The 25,539-nt window shown below is 44.3% G+C and overlaps 1 protein-coding gene across 3 annotated transcripts in view; it reads left to right on the forward strand.

The window, feature by feature from the left end:
* Nucleotides 1-25,539, forward strand: part of Cac (calcium voltage-gated channel subunit cacophony) — a 209,774-nt gene that overhangs the window by 145,484 nt on the left and 38,751 nt on the right. For all 3 annotated transcript variants that reach the window (XM_076797555.1, XM_076797556.1, XM_076797557.1), the window contains 15 exons: nucleotides 308-463; nucleotides 1,287-1,507; nucleotides 3,640-3,743; nucleotides 6,100-6,215; nucleotides 6,432-6,491; nucleotides 7,007-7,108; nucleotides 10,127-10,339; nucleotides 10,436-10,863; nucleotides 11,305-11,627; nucleotides 11,719-11,838; nucleotides 12,015-12,578; nucleotides 12,888-13,233; nucleotides 13,723-13,887; nucleotides 20,848-20,958; nucleotides 25,340-25,450. In XM_076797555.1, coding sequence (XP_076653670.1) covers nucleotides 308-463; nucleotides 1,287-1,507; nucleotides 3,640-3,743; nucleotides 6,100-6,215; nucleotides 6,432-6,491; nucleotides 7,007-7,108; nucleotides 10,127-10,339; nucleotides 10,436-10,863; nucleotides 11,305-11,627; nucleotides 11,719-11,838; nucleotides 12,015-12,578; nucleotides 12,888-13,233; nucleotides 13,723-13,887; nucleotides 20,848-20,958; nucleotides 25,340-25,450 — 3,140 coding nt within the window. The remainder of the gene's footprint in view (nucleotides 1-307; nucleotides 464-1,286; nucleotides 1,508-3,639; nucleotides 3,744-6,099; nucleotides 6,216-6,431; nucleotides 6,492-7,006; nucleotides 7,109-10,126; nucleotides 10,340-10,435; nucleotides 10,864-11,304; nucleotides 11,628-11,718; nucleotides 11,839-12,014; nucleotides 12,579-12,887; nucleotides 13,234-13,722; nucleotides 13,888-20,847; nucleotides 20,959-25,339; nucleotides 25,451-25,539) is intronic.

Below are 25,539 nucleotides of genomic sequence, written 5' to 3' on the forward strand. Positions count from 1 at the left end.
TTGGCAAATGAATGAGAACAGAAAGAAATGCGATTATGGTAGTAACTGTTCGTAGTAGATTGACAGAAGAAGAAGAAGACGAAGACGAAGAAGAAGACGCGATTCCGCGGGCGCGATTTCCCCGAGCAGCGACGGACGAAAACCGGGATAAAGATTGTAATGAAAAATAAAAAAATAATAAAAACGTAAGGACCGGGATATAGTGTGCTCCCACGGAGAAAAGAATCGATTCGATAGACGCGCGATAGTCGCTCGAAGACGGCCGGTGGTAGGGCCTAATTACTCCTCGGCAACTTTTTGCGAACAGGTCTCCAGGTGGTGCTCAAGTCTATCATCAAGGCGATGGCCCCGCTTCTGCAGATCGGCTTGCTGGTGCTCTTCGCCATCGTGATATTCGCCATCATCGGCCTCGAGTTTTATTCGGGAACCCTGCACAAAACGTGTTACAGCATCAGGGACATCAGTGAGTACCCGAGCAACCCTACGTCTCCTACCGACACAATCCTCTCGTTCAGCGTCTTTTACGATTGTCGGTTCATCGAAAGTGAATTCTCGATATATGTCGACAACACAGGTCTTGCTGTCCAAGGCCTCTCGAGCTTCGCGGCCCCTCACGGGGTGTACCCCGCGGCAGTGGGGATAATTCCGCGTCGTTTATCATCCGGGCCTTGACGACATATACAGGGTCATCCGTTTTTAAACGGCCAAACGTCAACCGGCTATAGAGGACCCCAAATGAAACAACTTTCACCCGTAACACTTTTTTTGATTCGGTCTTGATCTTTAGATAATTGCAAAAACCCGTCATTTTTTGCGTTCACTTAAGATTAAATATATTAGGACTGCAATTATGTATCTTGATGATTTTTCCCTTGTTTGGTTTAAAATAAATAGGGGCATCTTTTTTATTAAGTCAACTTTTTTGTATGACCTTTGAATCTTGGTTTTTTGACATGGGGCACGCCGTGGAAACTGAATGAAATAACTTCGAATCAAAAAAAGTGTTAGGGGTGAAAATTGGTTGACGTTTGGCCGTTTAAAAACGGATGACCCTGTATAAAGAATTCACGGTATTGCAAATTATTTCTCAAATAATCACCCTGTAATTACAAATCATTTATGGAAAGATTATCCGCATGGGATGATAATTTTAGTGAGTATCGGTCAGGAATCATTTTTAACCACTTTTATTACTATATTCTGTATACTATTTTTTAGTTTATGCGCGCACAGAGAATCGAACATTGTCGGAAGGATGATGGACGTTGATGACGGTTCTGTTGTAGATTCTATCGTGAAGGAGGGCGAACAGCCGAGCCCGTGTAACACGGACAACAAATCCGAGGCGCCGTTCGGGGCCCACGTGTGCGACGCAAACGTCTCGACGTGCATGGATCACTGGGAGGGACCAAACTACGGCATCACCAGCTTCGACAACATCGGATTCGCCATGCTCACTGTCTTCCAGTGCATCACTATGGAGGGCTGGACTGCCATATTGTACTGGGTAAAGCAAGAGATATGTCCTTCAGTGTTATAAATCAACGGATCAACTTTCTCTGTAACCTATCACTGTCTATATCTCTCCTTTGTCTTTCTCTATGTCTCATTCGCTGTTTTCGTATACGTTTCTCTTTCTCTATCTCTCTCTCGAAAAGAATCGTCGGCCTGACAACAAGCTCTCTTTCTGTGTCGTAACCCTTGTCCGACTTATTGCCTGCGTCAGTATCCCTCGTGCGAAGCAGGCTGGAACGTTCCGAACAAATCATTTGAATATCCCGCTTATTATCGACCGTAGAAACAATATGCATTCGACGACTCAGTTTCGAGGTATCTGTCGTTTGGTGTGTTTCCATTTAAAGGAACAGTGTATCTCTCCACGTGATCTGGTAAAAAAAAAAAGAATTAATAGCACCGGGTTATAGAGGACTTGGACCGAAGCAGGCTTTGCAGAATGCATTTCTTTTTCCATGATCGATACCAAGCGAGATATTCGGGTGACCTGTTTGAAATGCTCCATTTTGTGTACTCTCGATCTAAATGTGTAACCACTAACCGTCGTCTCTGTCGATCATTCGTACTATTTTCTGTGTCGTGTTTCTGTCTGTTTCTTTTTCATTCTATTCTCACTCTGTCTTTCTCACTTTCTCTGTTTCTCTCTGTTTCTCTCCCTTTCTCTATGTCTATATCTCGTTTCTCTTCTGTCTCTATTTCTTCACCTATCTCTGTCTGTGTTTGGCCGATGACAGGTTTGGCTTCCGTCGTTTCTTGTTCGTTCACTGGGACGAAGAAGAGAAGCGCTTGCAACATGTTTGAACAGCTCTAACACTGACGTATATGTTCACCTTGCTCAGTATAACACTGTCAGTTTCAGCCCTCTTTGCAAATCTTGGTGTTTGACCGTGTTAATATAAATACGTTCGCGTGTATACACATCTGTATTGTGTGCGAGCTACCGTTCAGAATTATTTGGTCACTGTTGAACGTTCGTTCCACGTTAATCGGTACGATTGTTGGCCCGTAAATTAACTTCTCAACCACCAGGGTAAAGGACGCCAATTACTGTGGGCGTGCCAATTACTGCGTCTATATTAATTAAACTTATGTGTAAAGCTTAATGAATATTGTAAAAGAGATATTGAATTTTTGTCCATTAAAATCAGTTATATATCTCTTTTTTAATATTCATTACGCTTTAAAAATAAGTATAATTAATATACGCACAGTAATTGTCCCGCTTTTGTTCCGTTCTATTGCAATGGTGGAAGCAGTGTATTGTACACATATTTACACAATTTTGAAGTAGAAGGTAATTAATGGGTCCAACATGTTTGTTGAATATTTTACGTTACATAACCTTATCTTCTCCCAAATTGTACCTTGCACAATTCCTAAACGATTTTGACCATTTACACTCGGAGCTGTTCTAATTCGGAAACCTCTTCCAACCTAGAATATTTCCATTTTTTGTTTAAATCCCTTATGAGATTTATTACAATATCATACGATATTTTTCATTTCACGGATATGAAATTGATCGATCTGTACTTAAACGTTCAGCAATTTATTAAATACAAATTAAACAATGTGAAAAATACTTTAAACAATGGTGTCAAAATTTTCAGTGACGTTCTCAGGTTAATTCGATTTGGAACAGTTGTTACTGTTTTAAACCAATCCATCAGACTTCACGCGTCTATGGTTCGGATACTGGTGGACGGTAGTGTTGCACATAACTACGTACATGTATATATACCGTCCTACGCTTCGTTCCATCGAAATCCGAAGAGAACAGGACAAGCTCCATCGATCGATTCTCTTCCGGTTCCGATCGCAAGCACGATACGATCGCGAATCGTATTGCAACCCCGGGAAACGGCACTGTGCACAGTGGTCCTCAAACACATCGTTTTAACAATTCGTAATCGAAAGAGCTACAACACCCTCGATCACCGCACGATCGACGGTCTGAAATCGGTGGTAAATCGTAGCCGTTTCCCGCGGCCGCTCGGATCGAAAGAAACGAAACGATCTATAGGGATCCACGCGTAAAATCAGTTCGATGTAACCCCCCGGCCCGATGATCGGTATCGACGCGTTCGATATTTATACTTCACGCGGCTCTGGTGAAATTTGCAGACAAACGACGCTCTTGGCAGCTCGTACAACTGGATTTACTTTATACCATTGATCGTCCTTGGCTCATTCTTCATGCTGAACTTAGTTCTCGGTGTTCTGAGCGGGTGAGTATCCTCCATTCAGCCTCTCTCTCTTGTCGAATGAAAAACAGTTTAAGGCGCGTCTTACCTTCCTGTTTTTTTATTGCGATGCAGGATCCACGGCGACCCAAGACAAAGAATTATCAATACAAAAAAAAACGCGGTTCCTCTCGAACAATTTCCGGAAAAAGTATTCGCTGTTTCGTTGCTCGAAAATCCAGCTCATATTTTTCGAAAGCATCGGTGTAGAATGCCACGGAGAAATTATAATTTTCCTGGTGACAATAGATTTTTTCAGATTTTATATAAGAATAACCGTTTAATAGAACGCTGTGACTATGCTGTTGTGGCTCGCGTAATTTTGATTATTTTTACTTGGTGAAAAAGCCACACAGGTATTTCAAATACCGACGCATGCGTATGTAAATTCTCGGTGCAGAAGTGGTCGGCAGTTTTTCCGAAAAGAATTCCTAGGAATACCAGAATTCCCTGTCTTTCTGCTCGAGAGAAAGGGCAGGATTTCCTCTATCCGCCGTTGTATCCTGCATCGTCATGGTTTCCCCAGGATCTACGGGAACCGTGCGGCAGTCGATCTCTATTTCTTTCTTTTCCGTCAGGGAGTTTTCTAACGAACGAACACGCGTCGAGAGGCGGGCGGCTTATCAGAAAGCAAAGAGAAAACGTCTGTTCACGACTGCGTTCAGTGCCTACTTAAAGTGGATCACTCAAGCAGGTCTCGAAACGATCGATCTTTTCCCTCGAGTTTGTCGCCCCGGTAGCCCCGTTGTTTGTCCGCATCCAGAGACGATTCTCCGTTCACGTACCGGGTGTCCCGCGGGAAAAAAAGGGAACTGTTCGACCAACCGACTCGCGAACCTCGCAACGATACTCGCTCGACGTTTCCACTTGAGAGAACGTTCGAAAAATATTGACTCGGGAACACTTTTATCGGTTTTCTCGCTGGACACTCGTCGCAAAAAGGGTCCTGCAGCGATCGAGGTGTCCTGGCAGCGCTTCTTCGCGAAGAAACTCGGTCCTGGACGTCTCGCGCGAACGAGCGGTGCTTTTTCACTCGTTTCTCGAATTGTGCTCCTTGAATCGCGATGCAATTTTCTTGGGACGATTGTACGTGACGAAACTAGTCGAAAACGTGCAGCGAACTTTTTCGGAGGACTCTCCGGTTCCGGGATAATCGCGTTTGAAGGACCGTCGGAACGCTGTTGGAGAAGAACGGACCAACGCGTCTGCGATCTTTGGGCCCGAGTATTTCCGAAACCGAAAGCTCCGATGGGAAAGTTTGTCAGAATGATTTAGACGCGTTTGTTCCCCCGTGGAATCGACCGTGTCCGATGGCAGGATTCGGGAGCACGTTCGGCAGACCCAGCGGAGAAATCAAACAGTAACGAGAACCGGGTAAACGCTAGTCGCCACCGGTAAAACCGCATTCTCTTAGCTCGTAGCGCCAGCAATCTCACTGACAATGAGTTTTCATTCTTACCCGACCCCAGATGTATCGTATCACCCTGCGGCGATAACGCGCTAAGCGTAACTGCGCGAGTAGGCGATCGCCAGCGAATTGCTAGCAACTATTCCCGATAGAGCGCTCGCTAGAGTAAGACGAAATGGAGGGAGCCTCGTGTAAGTCTCTGCGAAAAATTTAAAGCACGTATTTCTCGGGAACGTTTTTCTGAAAAAGAAACTTCAGTTTTGGAGACAACTCTGGAAATAAAGACTAGGTTTCAACTTTACGAATTTTTCCTGCGTCAACCGTGAAAGCTAGGCGAATGAGCCTTGCGTAGAACGAATCCTTAGACGCTCCCGAATAGAACAGTATTTTTTATAAAATCGTGAACATTTCTAAATACGTTCAAATAATTTTTGAAGTCAATCGACAGACAAAATAGTGTGCCAAGCAGTCGGTGGGATAAAAGGGGTCACGCTCTCGTTAAACTTGGTTTAAACACGTTCAAGTTCGCATAATGTTTTAAAAAGAAAAAATACTGTGATATTCGGGAGAGTCTAGAGAATCGTTCCGCATAAGAATCACTCGTCTAGCTCTTACGGTTAATGCAGAAGAAATTCTCAAAGTTCATTAAACTTTATTAAAGCAGTCCTACAATTCTGAAACTTTCATACGAAAGTTCCCAATAGCCGAGCATTGAAAGCACTAGGGGAACTTCGAGTAAAACGCAGAAATGGCGCACGATAACGAAACCGGGGATTTTCCTTCGGAAAACCGATTCGGAGCAACCGATTTTCCAGAGATTCGGAAGAAACATTTAAGAAATTGGTTTTACACGAGGCTCGCTCGAGATGGGAGAAGGGTGGTCACCCCAATCCGTCACGTAACCGGCCTATCATGTCTCTGTAACGCTTGTAGAGAGTTTGCGAAGGAGAGAGAGAAGGTGGAGAACCGGCAGTCCTTCCTGAAGTTGCGAAGACAGCAGCAGCTCGAGCGTGAACTGAACTGTTACCTGAATTGGATCTGCAAAGCAGGTTAGAAAGCAGCCTCGATCGGCTGTATCGATCGGGACGCCTCTCTCGTCGAAATTCCCTTTGCCGCCCTCTTAAGCTAGAGAATAGATTCGGCTTTCTTTGTCCCTTGCCGATATGCCGACGCCGATCCTGGCTAGTCGTTTCACTTGCTCCCGGTGCACACGTCCGATTTGAAACCGATTTGATCACTCAACTTGTCTTCGATGTCCTTTTTAGAGGAGGTAATACTCGCGGAAGAGAGGACCACGGAAGAGGAGAAGCTGCACATACTAGAAGGTTCGTGTCTCGATACCGAAATCACCGATACGTTGCCTTTCCCCCCTTAGCGTCGCGTCAGTCACAAAACGGCGACCCTGTTGCGTGGAGATCACTGTTTTCTGTTATTAACGAGGTCTATCGTTAACCTCTTTGTCAGTAGTTTTCATGTCAGTATCTGTGCAGAACGCGACGCTAAGGAGGAACATCTGTGATGAAAGATTGGTGACCAACAGTCGATGTTCAAACTGCCATAACTCGACGAAGAAAAATGGTACGGCAATCTACCTAGCGCCATTTTGAAGAGCCGAGTCTCTGCTCTCGAACGAGCCTAGGTAGATTATCGTACGATTTTTCTTCGCGAAGTTATTGCTGTTTAAGTGACACAGTATATCCACTGATTTCGATCGTCAATCTATTTTTGAAAGAAAAAGCGTATTTAACACTTAACAAAAATAGTTAACATGTGGCTAGCGTATGTATCGATGTATCTCTTCTTGCTGGATCGTTTAAATGAACGTGATGTTTTCCCGCAGGAAGGAGACGAGCCGCTGCGAAGAAGAAGAGGATGAAGAACCTCGGTAAAAGCAGAAGCACGGACACGGAGGAAGAGGAAGGTGATGACGACCAGGACGACGGTGAGTCGCGTTCTTCCGGCTTGTCCGCGCGATTCCCTCGCCATTTTTCTCCGTCTGTACTCGCGGAATCCCGAACGGGAGTCGATCCCGTTCCTAATCGAACAGGTTCCACGATTAAATTCTACGATTTCCAATGTCAAGCCTGTAAACTGAATGAAAAGTTCATGTTGTCGGTAGCATCGTCTCACCTTCTCGCTATTCGATCAGCGTTGCAGGTGAAACACCTTTCAGGACGCAAGGTTGGTCTCGCGAGCGACTACTAATACAACATAATGACACTTTTCTTTTTAACGTAGCGGTAATCGCTCATTATGGATTCTCCGTCCTCCCTGGGGGGTGGGGGTACGTGGGGCTCCCCGGAAGGTATACCCACTAACTCCCCCACGGAGACCTCCCCGAGCTAGCGGGGGCCGGAGAGGCACTCATAGTCGAAATAAACTCCCGTCGCCCCCCTCCCCAACAACAATATCCCGGGGAAATATAGGGGAAAGTAAACAATATAGGGGAAAGTAAAGCCCCCTACTAGCCAACCTAGTAGGGGGTTCCCCCCATACCTAGTCAACTTGGTGTCCCCCTCTACCTAGTGAACTTAGTGTCCCCCACCCGGGGGGCGGCACCTTCCTCCCTCAGCGGAAGGGGACCCGTAGGTCCCCGCCCCGGCCGAGGGAGGGAGTCCCCACTCGCGGAAAGAGGGGGCCGACGGCGTGCTCCGGCACGCCCTAAACAGGGCGACCAGCTGACCCAGATGAGGGGGGGGGGGCAATTTGGGCGTTCCCCCCGACCGTGCGGCTAGCCCACTTCTGGGGGGGGGGGCAACATAATGACACTGCCGATTCGTTAACTCTCAGTCTATCCGTGAACAAAATTTCCACGGAAAAATCTAATCGAAGGAAGCGCGAGCTGTGAACCGCTTCACAGCTGCAATGATTAGAACTTGTTCTTGAGAACCGAGTGTCACATAGTTCCTTTACCTTGCAATTAACGGAGATAATTGTTATTTTGCATAAAAATCCGCGGTCCACTCATTATTGTACTCATTATAAGCCTCGCGAGGCCACCAGCGTCCAATTCCAGTGCCTCATGGGAGAGAGAACGATATGATTCCGCTTGTTTCAGAGCCTAAGAAAATCCTGAAAGGTAACTACAACAGTGAGCGCGGCCGAGTCTCTTGATCAGCGGCGCGATAAAGGCTGCGTACCCGTAACTTTATTTCTGCAGTTGTTTTTCTCCGTGTGTTATTATCGTGTGTTCTCATGTGTCTAGGAAGAACTTACTCTCTTTGGTACATGCCCGCACTCAGTACGCACGATACATACACGAGACACGTAACACGTATCCACACGCGTAAATTTGTAACAGGAACGCTGCCGCGTATCCGACGTTGCTGCAGAGCAAACCTCGCGCGGCCATACGCGGAGCATAATTGCTCTGTTCGATCCGCAGTGGCGAATTATGCGTCTCTGGGACCATAACATTTTATTCTCAAATTGAGAAAGAAGGCAAACGGAAAAGTTTATTGGCAAAAAGATCCAAGGGAAAAATAGAAAAGTTGGACATTCCAGCGGAGCGTGTAAAATAATTTTTTTATCCAAATGTTACGAGAAATCATTTCATGGAATTTATTGTTATATGAGTACTTAATAATCCGCCACTGTCGACTGGTGTCAGGATACTTCTCTGTCGGTAGTGTAAATGGTAGACCGCGTTGTTTAGGACTTGCGGCTGAGGACGTCCAAGGCGCCGATTAATTTGCTGTCACTTTTTTAGGAACTGCTTCTGTTGGCTGGTGTTGCTGTACACTCGTGTATATATATAATAAACATTTAAACGTGTGTGTGTGTGTGTGTCTCTCTCTGTTTGTTTGTTGGAGCCATTCGTGTCCACGTGGTGGAGGCGGGGCCCACAATGCCCACGTGGTTCCTGGGCGGGGCCACGATGCCCACGTGGTTCTAGGCGGGACTTGTGATGCCCGCGTGCGTACACGATGCCGCTCGAAACTATTTCGTTGCGAATTATTACTGCTGAAACGTCAACAGCTGTTTAACACTTCGGTGTTCGAGACTTCACGAAGAAATTTTGCTAGAACAAAAACAGTCACCATAGAACAAATGTTAATTTTTCGTTAACGTAGGCGTGCCCCTGTGCTCCTCTCGTTTCATAAAATTCGCAGGGTAATTATCAGCACGAACAAACGCTGCTGGCGAACGTGTTCATTGAAATTCACGGCGCACATTACAACCCATGAGGAACGGCGAGTGCAAAATGCTGTTCGGCAAACTTTAATGAAATGGCCGAAATATTTTCGAGCGGTGTTAGGTAGAAGCATAGTTGGTGTACCTGGCGAGCAACCTTATCCGACTCATGTAGAACAATTAGAAGCGGGGAGCGGGCTTGAATCGATTCGACGAAAAATAGATTTGCCAGAAATAGGCGTCGTCCCATAGAGGGTACGACAGACGGACTGGGTCGGAGTACTTTACACGAGTTACTAATTAGGATAGATTAGTCACACGCATCGTTGATCCATATACATATAGAGACAGTCGTCCGCTTCATTAGACAACATATCGCTTAGAAATGAGCCGCTCAATGCCAGAATGGTGCAAGTCGAAACAGCCAATCATTACCAAGGAATAAGCAAAACTTTTGTAAAACACGATAACGTCGCAAGTTCGTGTCCCATTTCGTATTAAAATACAACAACACTGACCTAATATTTAATGACGATTAAACCTTTTAAACCAAACAAATATCGACTTACACCACTTCTGCGTTGAGCTGCTTAAAAATAGACGTGTCCGTCCTGTGTATGTTTAAGAGAATCCAAACGAATCACCCAGTCGAATCGTAATTCGGAAATTTTCGATCGGTTCACTCGACGAACCGAGCCGAGCACTCGAAAATTCACCGACGGTGATTCGATATTGACGATCGATCGACTGGAAACGCCCCGAACAGGCGTGTTCTATATCGTCGTTATCCTGACGGTTACTGAAACGATCTGTTTGTCGCTTGCAGGGTACTCGAGATCTTCTTACATCAAGTCGAGGGTGAAAGACAAAGGGGCCTGCATGCAGTTCTGGCGGGCGGAGAAGAGGTTCAGGTTCTGGATCCGGAACTCCGTCAAGTCGCAGAAGTTCTACTGGTTCGTCATCGTTCTTGTGTTCTTCAACACCGTGTGCGTCGCCGTCGAGCACTACGGCCAGCCACAGTGGCTCACCGATTTCCTCTGTAAGCATTGTCCCCAACAAACCCCGTTTTCAACAATGCTCAGATAAATTACTGCACATAAAGAATAACGCGTGTTAACGACGACGTTGTTTTCAGACTACGCGGAGTTCGTGTTCCTGGCTCTGTTCATGATGGAGATGTTCATCAAGGTGTACGCGCTCGGGCCCCGCACGTACTTCGAGTCGAGCTTCAATCGTTTCGACTGCGTGGTGATCTCGGGATCGATCTTCGAAGTGATCTGGTCCGAGTTGAAGTCCGGCTCTTTCGGCCTCTCCGTCCTACGTGCCCTTAGACTCCTGCGAATTTTTAAGGTCACCAAATACTGGAAGAGCCTGAGGAACCTCGTAATATCGCTGCTCAGCTCGATGCGTAGCATCATTTCCCTGCTCTTCCTGCTCTTCCTCTTCATTCTCATATTCGCGCTGCTCGGCATGCAGCTTTTCGGCGGCCAGTTCAATTTCGATAGCGGCACGCCGCCCACGAACTTCAACACCTTTCCCATCGCGCTGCTCACTGTCTTCCAGGTGAGTACCAACCCGAAATATTCGAGAATTCCGAGTCTAGGAAAATTTAGGTATAGTAGTGACACATTAGCTTCTAGACAGTTGTGCGTTTGTAAGTTACAAAAATCTTCAGCATTTGGAAAGGATTATTAGAAAACTTATTAAAATATTTTAAATGTCCTCGCCGATCCTTCGTGTCAACTTGACAGAATTTTCGCGGATTCTAAATAACCAATACTCGAAGAATCCATTTAGAGAATCGATGTATCCACCATGGTGATTTTTAATATTGCGTCAATTTGACATCAGAGGAGAGCTGTAAAAATGGCGGACGAGGGTCGACGTTGTGGAGAAGGAAAGAAGACACGAAACATGGTCTTTCCTTCGCACGGTTGTAGTGGATGAACGCTGATACAATAGTCGAGTTGATTGTCATTAATAAGGGATCATTTACCCGATTAGATCCTGACCGGAGAAGATTGGAACGAAGTGATGTACCAGGGTATCGAGTCGCAAGGCGGTCACAGGAGGGGCATGGTGTACTCGCTCTACTTCATCGTGCTGGTGCTCTTCGGCAACTACACGCTGCTGAACGTGTTCTTGGCTATCGCCGTTGACAATCTGGCGAACGCACAAGAGCTGAGCGCCGCCGAGGACGAGGAGAAAGTCGAGGACAAGGAGAAGCAGACGCAGGAACTCGAGAAGGAGATGGAGTCCTTGCAGAAGCCGAAAGACGGTAGCCCGCCGAAGGTCGCTGTCTGCCCTCCGAGTCCGACCCAGAACTTGTAAGCATCCTAAATCAGTCCCAATCGTCATTAAACTTCGGACTTTATTGACCACGAGTACAATGTTCATCGAGAACGTTTGCGATTTCAGCAAAGACGGAAAAGGTGGGAAGCAGTCGTCCGAAGAGAAAAAGCAGGATGAAGACGATGACACGGGACCAAAACCAATGCTGCCATACTCCTCCATGTTTATACTGTCCCCTACGAATCCGTAAGCTTCCTCAATGTCCACCTGCTACGATTTTAACAACGTAAAGTACTCGTAGAGTTTGCATACGTTTCAACCAAACATATCGCATTGAGACTCCGGAACTCACCCCCCATTTAAGTGTCCGCACATAGGTGGTTCAATGATTGATTGATTGATCGATGATTGATGTTTTGCAGCGTAAGAGGAGCCGCCCATTGGGTGGTCAACCTGAAGTACTTCGACTTCTTCATAATGGTGGTGATATCGCTGTCGAGTATCGCGTTGGCCGCCGAGGATCCGGTGTGGGAGGAATCGCCGAGGAACGATGTCCTGAACTACTTCGACTACGCGTTCACCGGTGTCTTCACCGTCGAGATGATACTGAAGATCATCGATCTCGGGATCATCCTTCACCCGGGCTCGTATCTCCGCGAATTCTGGAACATTATGGACGCGGTGGTTGTGATATGCGCCGCGGTGTCGTTCGCGTTCGACATGACCGGCAGCTCGGCCGGGCAGAATCTCTCGACGATCAAGTCGTTGAGAGTGTTGCGTGTGCTCAGACCGTTGAAGACGATCAAGAGAGTGCCGAAGCTGAAGGCGGTCTTCGACTGCGTGGTGAACAGTCTGAAAAACGTCATTAACATTCTCATAGTGTATATATTGTTCCAATTCATTTTCGCTGTGATCGCGGTGCAGCTGTTCAACGGGAAATTCTTCTACTGTACCGACGAGAGCAAGTATACGGAACAGGATTGCCAGTGAGTATCATATTATCGACATCAGGGACCTAGATCAACGCAGTCCTAGGCGTTCAATAATACAACGATTATCGATCGTTTGGCCACGGTTAAGTGTCACCGTGTTCCGGCACCCAGCAGTGAAATTCTCGCGAGTAGCGTAGCGTTTTGTTCTTCTTTTCTTTTTGCACTGTAAGGGTCGCGGTTATTTAACCGAGTGAATATCAGTGACACTTAACTTTGGATACTGTGCGATATCGATTGAGTTTGGGGGAGGATTCGGGGATGTTTTTGATCGAGTTTGACGCGTGCTGTCGTGTGTTGCCACAGGGGTCAATATTTCGTTTTCGAGGAAAACGCGATGCTGCCGGAGGCGAAGAAGCGCGAGTGGCTCTCACAGAGCTTTCACTATGATAACGTGATGGCAGCAATGCTGACGTTATTCGCGGTGCAGACCGGCGAGGGCTGGCCGCAGATCCTGCAGCACTCGATGTGGGCCACGTACGAGGACAAAGGCCCCATCCAGAACTTTCGTATAGAAATGTCCATTTTCTACATCGTCTACTTCATCGTCTTTCCATTCTTCTTCGTGAACATCTTCGTGGCCTTGATCATCATCACTTTCCAGGAGCAGGGAGAGGCCGAACTGCAAGACGGCGAAATCGATAAGAACCAGGTTCGTTCCACCATGATAATCATAGCAGTTAGGATTAACCTATTCAAGTCAGAGTCGCCAGATCGGGGGAATCGACTCGAATCGAAGTGGAAGGTGGAGTGGGGAGACAAGTCTAAATCTGGCGACTATGAAGTTTGCGCGCACGAAAGTTCAGGCAATTATAATTATAGTAGAACTTCGTTTATCCTTATTTACACGAAAAAGTTCTTGTTTATCAGCCGTTTATATTCATAGCCGAGTTTCCGGTAGCTGAATTCTTGGCACACTTTACTATGATAACAAGCAATGAATGACACGCGAGTCTGCGATATAAAGCAATATTATTGAACCATGTTTGTTGTTACTAAATTGAGAGAGTGGTGGGAACAGTTAGCTTTACTATTCGAAAGGCCTTGGAGGTTCGAATGAACGAAGTTCCAATGTGTTGTACTTTCGATTAATTTTTTAAAATGTGGATCTGTTAAACATTTCGCACCGTTTCTCTTTCAGAAATCTTGCATAGACTTCACGATACAGGCTCGCCCTCTGGAAAGGTATATGCCGAGAGAACGTAACAGCGTCAAGTTCCGAATCTGGAAGATAGTGGTATCGACGCCGTTCGAATATTTTATCATGGGTCTCATCGTATTAAACACGTTACTGCTCATGATGAAGGTAAGCTGTCCACGATCCGTTTCCATCGTCCGCGACAGGGAATCGTTCGAGAGAAGGTGTTCCGTCTTCGTCGCAGCCGCTCGTCGCCTAAAGTATCGATTAACCCTTCGCATCGTGATTTCAACGCTCTCTAAGACACAGTTGCGCGAATCAAATTGCATTAAAATCTTTAAATTCTGAACGAGGTAATTCAATAATTCCGACCTGAGCAAACAAGTTGATGAACTTGTTCTAAATGTGAAGAACTTTCGTTCTATTACAAAGTTCGTAAAAATCAGCATGTGTGGTCTTCTGTAAATTTGCAGCGATGCTAAGGGTTGGAAAACAGTGCGGCAGGTAAAAAAGATCGATCCGTAACAAACGACCGGTCGATGGAAACGATTTCATTCGAGTCGATCGCCGTGACGCGTCGTGCCGATTCCGCAACCGATTTCTCGCGCCCTAGGATCTCGTTTCTTTCCCACGGATCTTGGAAGATCGCGAGGAAGATCCAGGAATCGGCTTCCGCACAGGATCACTGTGCGAGATCGATTTCTAGGTCCTGGCGGTTTTCTAATTAGTCTCCCTTACACACACTTCCACGACCATGGGTGCGGCTGTACCTATCGATTCTTCGATATCGAGCCGTCTTAGATTTTAATTATTACATTTCTAATTGCTACGCTCCTTGTATTTCTGTACGGTCACAAGTCACACAATCGATGTGTGTGTTGCATCCGGTCGAAAATCGCATTCGGAATAGCCGCACTCTAAGGGAACGCTTATGTTTGAGCTGCGATTATAAAATATTACTTTTCAATCACTGTTGCAGCCATTCTCAACACTGACTCGTCGACAATAAATGTAAATTAATAATCGAATGGGACGGTACCATTATCTCTACAAATGCACCAAAGAAAAATATCTTTGAACAGTTTATAAAATACTGAAAAATTATTATGAAATATAGCAGCTTCTATACTTTTAATGTATTTCTGTCGTCGCTCCAACGATAAATTATTAGTAACAGTCGAAATATCGCAGCTCGAACAGAAATCTGCCGAAGTCGTCCGCGCGCGCGTGTGCTCGATTTTCTCCCGCTAATTAAATCGCGAGATATAACGGTGAAAGCAAAGAAAGCAGCTCGAAGATCGTCGATCGTCGCCGATCGAGGTATCGTTTTAAAAAGAAAACGAGATCGTCGGCGAGAGCACGTGGTCGTCCGCGCACAACGGACCATTCGAACCGAGCGTAAGACATTACGTTATATCTGTACGAGGACATTGTTGTTCTTGCCTGCCAATTTATTTATTGCTCTCTGTATAATTGTCATCCTTGTTATTATCCATTGGTACGTGTACACAGCTGTGTTGGATACTCTTGCGTGTCCCGACCCTCTTCGAAACCCTCGCGACCATTCTCCTTTTTTTATTCTGTATACTATCTTCTTTCTCTCTCTCTTTTTCTCTTTCTCTGTGTCTCTCTTTCCGTCTCTCTTTGTCTATATTTCTTCTTTCCTTGGATCGTCTCGATTCCGCCTTTGGAATCCCGGACTTTCATTTCGACGATCTCGATCTCGATCTCGCTTATTTCTATTCTGTGCCGATTGAAATTTCTGTTCCCCCTTTTCTGGAACGAGACGATTTCTTTCCGTGGTGGTGCACACGCGAAACATTGTTAGCCTGATCAAACTCCAATGCTGGGAATAGCACGAGCATCGAAAAATTTTTTATAGAGAAATCACGAATGTTTCTCACTTTTACACATTTTTCATTAAATTCAATCTCTTACAAATTTGACCATAAATACCACACAGATTCGACTACCCTTATTTAAGGGTTATCTGTATCAGCAATGATAAATGAATTCCCATTTCCATAAGCTATTGAAACATCTTTTACTGACCAGAGGCGATTTATCTCAGAAAGTAGAAAATTAATTTTTGTTAATATTTAAGAGTTAGATCTTAAAGAAAAATTTGTTAATATACCACCACGTAGTTGTACCACCACGGTTCTAGGAATGCCTCAAACACTCTCCGCTTCCTATGGTGTTTCTTATACTTTCTGTGCGTGCATTTTCAGCGTTCAACTTTTCCTTCTCCGTTTCTCCAGCTACCAGTGTCTTCTCTGTCCTCCTGTGACTCGCTGGGCCGGTACTGTATCCTCTTTATGACAGTGGACAGTGCCCGAAGCAACAATCTTCATAATCAAACAAATGATCTTCCTTCGACTCGACGTTCGCGAATAGACTGCAGATTTTATTTATTCGCGATAAATACGCGTAGATGAAACATAGAATGCCGGGAAAGGAAGATAAAAATTTCAAGCCACCGGCACGATACAAACAATTTATCCAAATCACTGCGAAAAGAAATATCAATTCGTACTTGTAACTCTCCTGTGACTGTAACTTTTGAACCAATTAATACAGGGTGTCTCGGCTAAGTGGGATCGCCCATCCGTTATTCAAATTGAACGAAAACTGAAATTGTGAACGATTAATAGAGCGTCTCGTTCGTCTATGTGAAGAGATGTGTTTTTAAGCATGCAAAATCTAAAGTAGCTTGCCTCGAATAGAAATCCGCAGTCCACTCGCGAAGGGAAGATGGCGAAAAAGCGAGCTGTGTCGTTCGGACAGAGAAGACACGAGGAGTCAGCTCGAAAGTTTGATTTCTTGCGAGAAACTTGCCCGACTCTCTGATCCCGTAGCCGTTCCACACGAAACCACAGAAAACACGCCGATTTCTCTGGACACGGTAAAGCCGCGTGTGTTCGTTTCGTAAGCCTCGACAAGCCCACGATTGAACTGGTGGCGGGGTTCGAAGCCGTGCACGAAATTCACAGGCTTCAGACGTTCGACTTTCAACGGGGATTCTTTTTACCAAGCAAAAAGGACAGGGGGGAGAAAAGAGCTGCGACATATACGAGAGCCTTGGCACCGCGCGACTACTCCCTCAACACACCACTTTTTACAGCACTATTTCTCTATTCTATCCTACGCTCTTTCTCTCTCTCTCTCTCTCTCTCTCTCTCTCTCTCTCTCTCTGTTTCTCTATTCTGCTCTGTTCTGTCTGTCTCTGTCTCTCTGTGGCCTTCCGCCTTTCCGTTTCCATTCTCATCGTTTACTTTCATCGCTGGGCTGCCAACGCACAGAGAGAGAGCTGGCCGACAAAAGTCCAAGACTACGCTACGCTTTCGTCCATAATGAGAGGAACGGGTACACCCTTCGCGGACCGATTCTAGTGGGAAACTTGCACCGGAAATGTTTTTGGAATTTCTTTTTCAACGACCCTTTACAGTCCTTGGGAATTTTGTTTTCGTAGCAGGTTCTTAGATATTGGAATTTTTTCTGCATCAATTGGTATGGGAATATCTGTAGACTCTTACGTAGACTCTTACGAGTATGAGAATATAAATTTTTGTAGAGTATTGTTTGTTCATATGTTGAATCTAGTAAGATCTGGTGGTAATTGATGAATTTCCTCAGTTCACTCAGTTCTTTTTGCAAATAGAAAATAGAGTTTCTTGGTCGTTAATGTTGCACCAAAGATTGCAATAAATTCAACAAGCGTAAATAAATCTATTTCCTCCCACTAAGAAGATTCTAAACAGATTGTCTAAGAAAAATTGCCTACAGTTGACTCTGCTAGTCAAAACAATAATTCTTTCGAATTTTTGAAGAATAAAACCATGAGCATGCATAACTTCACAAAAATCTGTAGTCCAGCTACAATTCCATATAAACAATTGAAACCACTTTGAGAGCTCGCAACTAAAAGCATTTTAAAGGTAAATTCGAACCACGTTGGACAACTAGAAACAATTTCGAGCATTTTAACATGCAAACATTTCGTACATTTCTAAACCGAGACGACTCTGTTGAATTATCTGGTCCGCAAAGGGTTGATTACCATCCGGTTCCGTCGAATCTCGCGCCTTCTCCTCTCTTTTATTTCAACCAGTCCGAAAACTATACCACAACGGCTCGTTGGATGACGAACAGCTACAAAAGTCACGGAACCGAACGCTGCTCCTCGAAAATGAGAAACGGTGGCGTAATTAGAAAACAGCGAGCCGATCATCTAACGAGGCGTTACCGTACAATTGCCTGAACACGACGCTGGGCATGCGTTACGTCACAAAGTGACTCTCACACGTTACTTGCACACATGGTCTTGGGAATGGAGCGCACACGGGTGGTGGCACACGGTGTTTGAATGTCCGTCGCGGAGCAAAGAGACCAATCAGAGCTGGACAGCCTGGTCCGTCTAGCACGAGAATCCTCCCGCGATAGCAACTCCTCCCTATAGTCTTTCGAAATGTCACACGATCGACGCACACTCTGTCCTCAGCTCTCTGGGTCTCTTTGCGTCTCGCAGGCACGTAAATGTTCCGGAACACACGCACGCATCGTGCTGAGAGATGTCGCGACCGCTGGGATATCGCGGATATCGCATGCTAACGTTGCTGAACTGCTCGCAAAAAAATTAAAAAAAAAAAAAAGAAAAGAAATAAAATAACATCGCCACCTCGGCTGGGCCGAGACCACGGGGCCGGGAGCACACTCGCAGTTTTCGAATCGGCTCTGAATGTGTGTTTTTTCGTTCCACGTTTGCCGGAGACACGTTTGTTTGCACGGGGTGCCCGCACGACTCGATCCACCCGTTCCTTCTGTTTTTTCTTCACAACACCCTACCCCCCCCCCCCTACCCACCCACTTTTATGAAACACCTCGAGACTCGAGAAAAGGATACCCAAACGGTGGAGGGATTATCTGACGAGCCTCTGTTCTCCAATGAACCCTCGGCTTCTTTCATCTTCATTTTCTTAGGCGTTCCTTTCTGAACCACCCCGGACGAGGTGTGTGTGTGTTTTTGTTTTGTACCTTGTGTTCCGTTCTTAGCCTGTTTTCGGTTCACAAAAACCTTGTTTGCGTTTCCTCACGAGAGATTGTTCCGTTCTGTTTGCCGTAGAAACACCCGCTAACCCACCCCGCTGGCGGGTTAGTCACTTCTCCGTTACTTTCCGTCCACACACTCTCGCATTCACCGTCCATATATACCAGATCCCGATCGCGACCCACGGAGGAAGCCCTAGCCGCGAGGATAGGGCTGCCACGGTGGGCCGCGACACTTCGACTCGATTCTACCGTTCGGTCTTCCCGACAGTCCTGTTTTTGGCAGTGCGTCATGTCAGCGCTGGTTCTGTCAGTCTACCGTCTCTGTCGCACGACGATCAATTTACACCGATGTCTAATAGTTGTGTTGTTAAATTGCAAAATTGCGCTGTAATCGTGATCGAGAGACCGGGAAAAAAGAGGTAAATTCTGTGCGAACTCACTAGCCCTATAGAATTCTAATTGAGATTAAGAAAATTTAGATTCAAAATTAGTCAAATATTCTTAAACTATGAACAGATTTGGATATTGTATTGGTAACCGACTTTGCGGCCAATTGTTACGCGATAAAGATGGTGCGATTATTAAAATTATTAGAATTAACAAATGTTGTATGGGTGACAATAATATGTGTCCGATTTTGATTTGCATTGGCACAGAGCGCTGACATGGCTACTCCATAACACACACCAGCAACACGTAATGTACAAATACTCTGTGAACCCGTCCCTACTCACCCTGGCAATATAAAAGAAGAAACAATCTGTTTAATGTGATCGTTACGCCGTACACACCTGGTAGGGTCGTACAGATACACGTATCTAGGTTAACGCTAATATTGTACACCTATGTGTCTCTTCCTCTGTCTCTTTCTGTCTCTCTTTCTCTGTCTCCACCTATTTCTTTCTCTGTCGATTGACAAACGTATATATATATGTATGTATATATATATATATATATATATATATATATATATATATATGTATGTATGTAACTTACATATTGTACACATTACTGTACGACTTATATGGTTCCTGTGTAAAGGGAAGCCTTTACGTTGTGATTGTGCCTGTTCCCGACCATACGCGGATCTATTTCACTTACGATTTTATTCTAGTGGACGTAGGACGATCAAATCATAGAATAATTAACAGATAAGAATTGGAATAACAGAAACAATTGACAACGCTGTCGAGTAGCAAATGCAACAGTGAAATTTATAATTTATTAACAACTTGGAAATGACAACAATGCTAAAAATATTCCGGTGACGTTTCATCAAGTTTTGTTTAAACCGTTTTCCAGAATACATTGCATTTCACTCATAGTTTCATATTTTAACAACATATACGTTGTGATCGTACTCGTGTCTGACCGTACGCGGAGCTATTTCACTTGCGACATAATTCTAGTGAAAACAGCACGGTCGAATCAGAGAACAGTGTAGGAACAATAGAAAAGTTTAATAACGCTGTCGAGTGGCAAACGAAGCAATGAAATTTGCAATTGATCAACAATTTCGAAATAATCCAGAGTCGCGTAATAAAAGAGTCTCATGCAAAAATCTACGCTGGATGTTGCAGCGATTCGTTCACACGCGTTCCTAATTTAGTAGAACGAACAAATTAACAACATATTGAATATGACAAATAAACATAATAACTTCAAGCTCGACAAATTAAAAGATTAATCTAGCTATCTCGACTGCGTTAAAATAAATAAAAATAAATATTAAAAGTTAGAGTTTGAGAATACAAAAATATGAAATAAATATCACAACGTACAAAATATCGAATGAAGTCGAAAAATAATGAGTTAACCTAGCTAACTCGATAGCGAACGGGGAAAGTTAGAGGTCGGAGGAGAGACTGATGAAACCGAGAAGGGAGAACGATCCCCTTTCTCGAGATCGGTATCGAAATGCTAGAAGAAGAAAAAAAAGGGGATCGTTCAATGCGATCGGCGACCGAAATATCCCGATCGCCCGGTCCGCGTCCGCGCGAACACCGCGATTCTCTAACGCTTGTACGTATGTTTGTTTGTCTCTGTCGGCCGTGTGTGTTGTCAGTGTATGCATTGCAGTTCCATCGGCAAAGCGACGCGTACAAGAACACGCTGAAGTACATGAACATGTGCTTCACGGGGATGTTCACCGTCGAGTGCATACTGAAGATCGCCGCTTTCGGCGTGAGGGTAAGCTCCACCATGCCAACAAAACAACCCCTCCATCGAACAGATTACCGAGAGAACTTATATGAACGCATATTATACGCGCTTAGAGGCCCGGGGACCGGCTGGCTCGAGACGCTTCGAGACGGTTTTCGAGCCGGCCTCGAGAAACGATCGCGACCATGCTCGATCTCCATCCATTCGATTTTTTAATTTCTCATTTTTCGAGATTCGAGACTTTATACAATTCTACGGCGTCGCTAGGCTGGCGGATCTTTATGCAAAATAAAAATTCTTTTCTTTCTTTAATCATTTTAACAATGGTATGTGCATGTTCTCAGATTTATTTAATCTACTAAATTCTACTGGCTCCTATTTGTCCTAAATGCATAAAATCCGCAGTCTAGTTCCCACTGTTGAGGCTTTCGGGTGCAAGCCATGAAATTATTTTGTTTTGCAAGCATTGCAGCTAGCTTTATCAGGGGGTTGTAGTATAATGAATCATCGGTCTTTGATTCCCTGACGAAGCTAGTATAATGTATAATGTATCACGAGAGTGTCTTCGATCCCCTGATGAAGCAATGCTTGCGAAACGTTGGAATTCCTCTAGGACACGACTGACATCCTAAAGCCTCAACAGTGAGAATCGTACATTTCGACTCTCCATCATTCGATCACTCGTGCCAAAAGAATCGAACGTCGCCCGATCGTCTCTCGATCATCGCCTGGCCACGTATGCTTATTAGAATGGAAGTAGAGCGTTGTCATTTTTCTTTTCTGGTTATGTTCGGAGAGTAGCTGGTGTCCTGTCGACTCAAAACTCGGACGAGCCCGTTTCGAAAGCTCTATTCTGCTAAACTGTCCTCCGAAACGTTCTCGAAATCAATCATGGCCTTCCACGATCGCCTTCGATTTCCAAATTTTGCGAAACATTCATTGTCGGCAACGAGAATCGCAAAGAGTTCTGACTGAACTAGTTTCATCGCGCGAATCGTTGCTCATTATTGGACCTGTTCGTATTCAGAGCTGTTAACTATACTTCAGTGTCGATTGATCACTGTCGAGAGAATGCTCTGAACACGATCTCAAAAGGTGAGCGCGCGTTCCTCGACGGGGACGACAGGAAAATCGTGCGAACATTTTCGCATCTCGATAAGATCGTTTGATTCGACACGAAACTCCGGAGGACCTTTGTCCGAGCCTTTCCGAGAATCGTAGCATTTGATCATGAACATGCACACCTCCTCGCAAAAGTACAATTCGCGAAAAATCCCTTCTACTATATCGAGGCAAAGAACACATTCGTTTCGAATGAAATTCAATTCTACTGCTCCATTGGTGACACTTAATTTCGGATTCCTAATTTTCTCTTTCCTTTTACTGAAATGATAAAAATATTTTCGTCAAAAAGTTTTCTCACTTCTGTATTGAAGCACGCGTTACAATAAAAACAGAGTCATTCATTTCTCAATAGTTTTATGTGTCAATCATGAATTCTTTTTCCGGGAGATTTTAAAGGAGAAATTTTAATTGATATAAATCTTAGAGCAAGGGGTGTTCAATTAACGTGTAGATTTTAGCATGCTACTTTCGTCTGTCAATGCGCTCCGTACTTTTGCCAGGCAGTGTGCCTGCGACTATACAGGGAAGCCAGCTCAACAGCGACAGAAAGACTAAGGAAGTACGCATTCATGTCGCTGTTGGGCTAGTTTCCGGTGATATTATACTACTAGCTAGTCCATGAAACACGAACACACGCACAACACAACACGGGACACATAATGTCACACATACGAGCCATAGACACCGGTAAGGGAGCATCAAACACCAGCCGCGTCGATTTCATTTTACGTTTTTCTCTCTCTCTCTCATTCTATTCTCTTCTATCTAAACTTCTGTTTTTTTCGCAATCTGTTCTTCCGTTTTTTTTTTTCATTTTTTTTTTCTTTGTTTGATTTGATATACGAGATATATATACATATACGAGAATACTGAATACCTGGAACAAGGTGCAAAAATTCGCGCGAGCCTCCCAAAGATATATGTAAAAACCCTGGCTGTATACAGCAGAAGCGATTATTTATAGAAAAAGCCAACCCACAAGAGCTCCCGTGCATGCTAAATCTCCGTCTTGTTGCATCCGCACGTGATCACTGCACGTTGACATGTTTTCTATCCTTGCATGCGCACACCGCGAGGCTTTCGATGCCGAGCGCCGAAACTATCTCGATCGTTTTTTCTCTCTTTTTAAAAATTAATTAGACGTTTTGTTGGGTTGTGGGATACGAACTTGTAGTACCAGGCAATTTTGTCGCAAGTTGATTCACACAATAGGCATTGCAAAATTGATAAATCGTTCATACATCTTAATCAAACGTTATGACTCATTCATAGCTTGTAGCAACTACTTTAACAAGTCTAACAATTCGCACTGCAGAATCATCGATATAAACATTTTCATTCGATACGTCATGAACACAGAAATTATTTTTAGACAGTATTAATCCTGTGTTTAATTTCCTAGTCCTTAGAACATATAATTGTTAAGTCACATTTTTAGATATTTTTGCTGTAAAAACAATGTTCCTTGCAGTCGAGTATCAATGAATTTTCTCTTATTATTTTTCACACGTCTACGAACAAATACTATTCTTAATACTTAAAAGACACGTGGACGATTCTTGTGTACAGGGTGTCACAAAGAATACATTTTAGTGATGCACAAAATCAATTTCCGCTTATTATAAATCAATTACAGTACCATAAAATAATATCAGAAAGTATTTACTGTGTATTACACTGGGAATATATAGGAACAAATTTTAGCAAATCACCAGATCAATGTGCTAATAAATTCATCATTAAATCATATATAAATTCAGGATTACAATGAATCGCAACACCCCAAGAAATAAATTCCGGCAAACGGCAAAGTCAGCTCGTTAACGCGTAAAATATGAAAAATATTGGAGCAGAAATTCATAAATAAATTTCAGCGTTTCCCAAAGCAAAACTACAAGTTCCCTGGTATTACAAGTAGCAATTCTACCTTGCGACCCTCTGCAAATTAAATCGGCGAGTGAACGACGCTCCGCAAAATAGATCGAGGCCGCAAAATCGGCGCTCGGCGTTCGAAAGCGTTGTCTGTAGTTGCATCGACAGTTCTGGGCCAGGTAACGGCTGCTGTATTACGTTCACGATCACTCGGTTGCGCTTCGATGCTCGCTGCCAACGATCCAACGATCCAGAAACACGAGAACATTGTCCCCGAGAAAGTTGTTGGCGAGCAACGAGCAGCTCGTCGATCCGCAGAGTAGGCGCAACCGGTCGAAAACTTTTGTACGAAGAAATGTAACACGCATGCAGAAACCATGCTCCGCCATCTTCCGGGGAAAATGGCCGGTTTAATTAATTCCGGACACAAACATCTCTCTCTATATATATAAATACACACACACACACACACATTCCACACACTTACTACATACACGCAAGAATCGAGCACCGTTTTCGCGCGCCGAACACGAGACGGATCGATCCTGAATCCGAGAAAATTGATCAAATTGGGCTTATCAAAAAGAAACGAAACAGTAACGGGCACAATCGATTATCGGTCGTCGTAAACAGAATACCACAGTTTCGAGATAATTACCCCGGTTTGTCGCGAAAGTTTGCGAAAAAATTCGGCGATATCGGCAGCCTTCAACCGAAGACCATCGACGCGCGTGTCGTCTAGATTCTAATTAATAATAACAACGCGCTCGAACGATCTCGACATTTTGATCGAGGAGGAGCTGATTAACCCTAGAACACTGGAAGAGTGTCAAGAAAACGCTGTTCCTCTGGTTCCAAAAAATTTCATAACAATATATATATATATATATATATATATATATATATATATGAGTATATGTCCATTATAAAATTATTTATTGCTGCCTACAACTTCGAGAACGCTATTAAATTATTGTTCACTACACATATCAGTGAAAATACGGATGCAATGGTTCAAATATCTTGGAAAATGTGAATGATACAAATATTTCAGACAAAAGTTGTACAATATTATGTGAGAAATTTTACAATCCAATTAATTTGATCTTGAAACGGATGAAATGGGTACTGTGCTCATATTTTTAAAGATATCTTTGTTAAAAACCGAGGTTACTGATTTAACAGCGATCTCGAAGCTACGAGCGATATTCATTGATCGTATAAAATTTTTTGGAACGTCAGAAGATTATGGTTTCGCGACACAGCTCAGTGGAGCCCCGATTAGTGGTTCCTAGGGTTACAGCCGACCGCGAAGCGACGGAAAATGGTTGTCGAGGCAAACGGAAAAATTGCGGGCAACGATGCAGAATCTTGGCTTGTGTTACGTTTGTGTGTTGGGTGTATTTTGTAGTATCACGAGGCGCCGCCGACTCTATTGGACATCTTGACCGTCGTGAACTTGATCGTCACCCTCCTTTTCCTCATTGAGTGCATCCTTAAACTCGCCGCCTTCGGATGCAAGGTATAGAAACAGCCTCTTAATCACTCACTCCACTCTAGACTCGATATCACACGCAACCATCACGTCATGTCATGTCATGTCATATCATA

This window comes from Halictus rubicundus, chromosome 12, assembly GCF_050948215.1.
Source record: "Halictus rubicundus isolate RS-2024b chromosome 12, iyHalRubi1_principal, whole genome shotgun sequence".
In the NCBI taxonomy this organism is placed as follows: domain Eukaryota; kingdom Metazoa; phylum Arthropoda; class Insecta; order Hymenoptera; family Halictidae; genus Halictus; species Halictus rubicundus.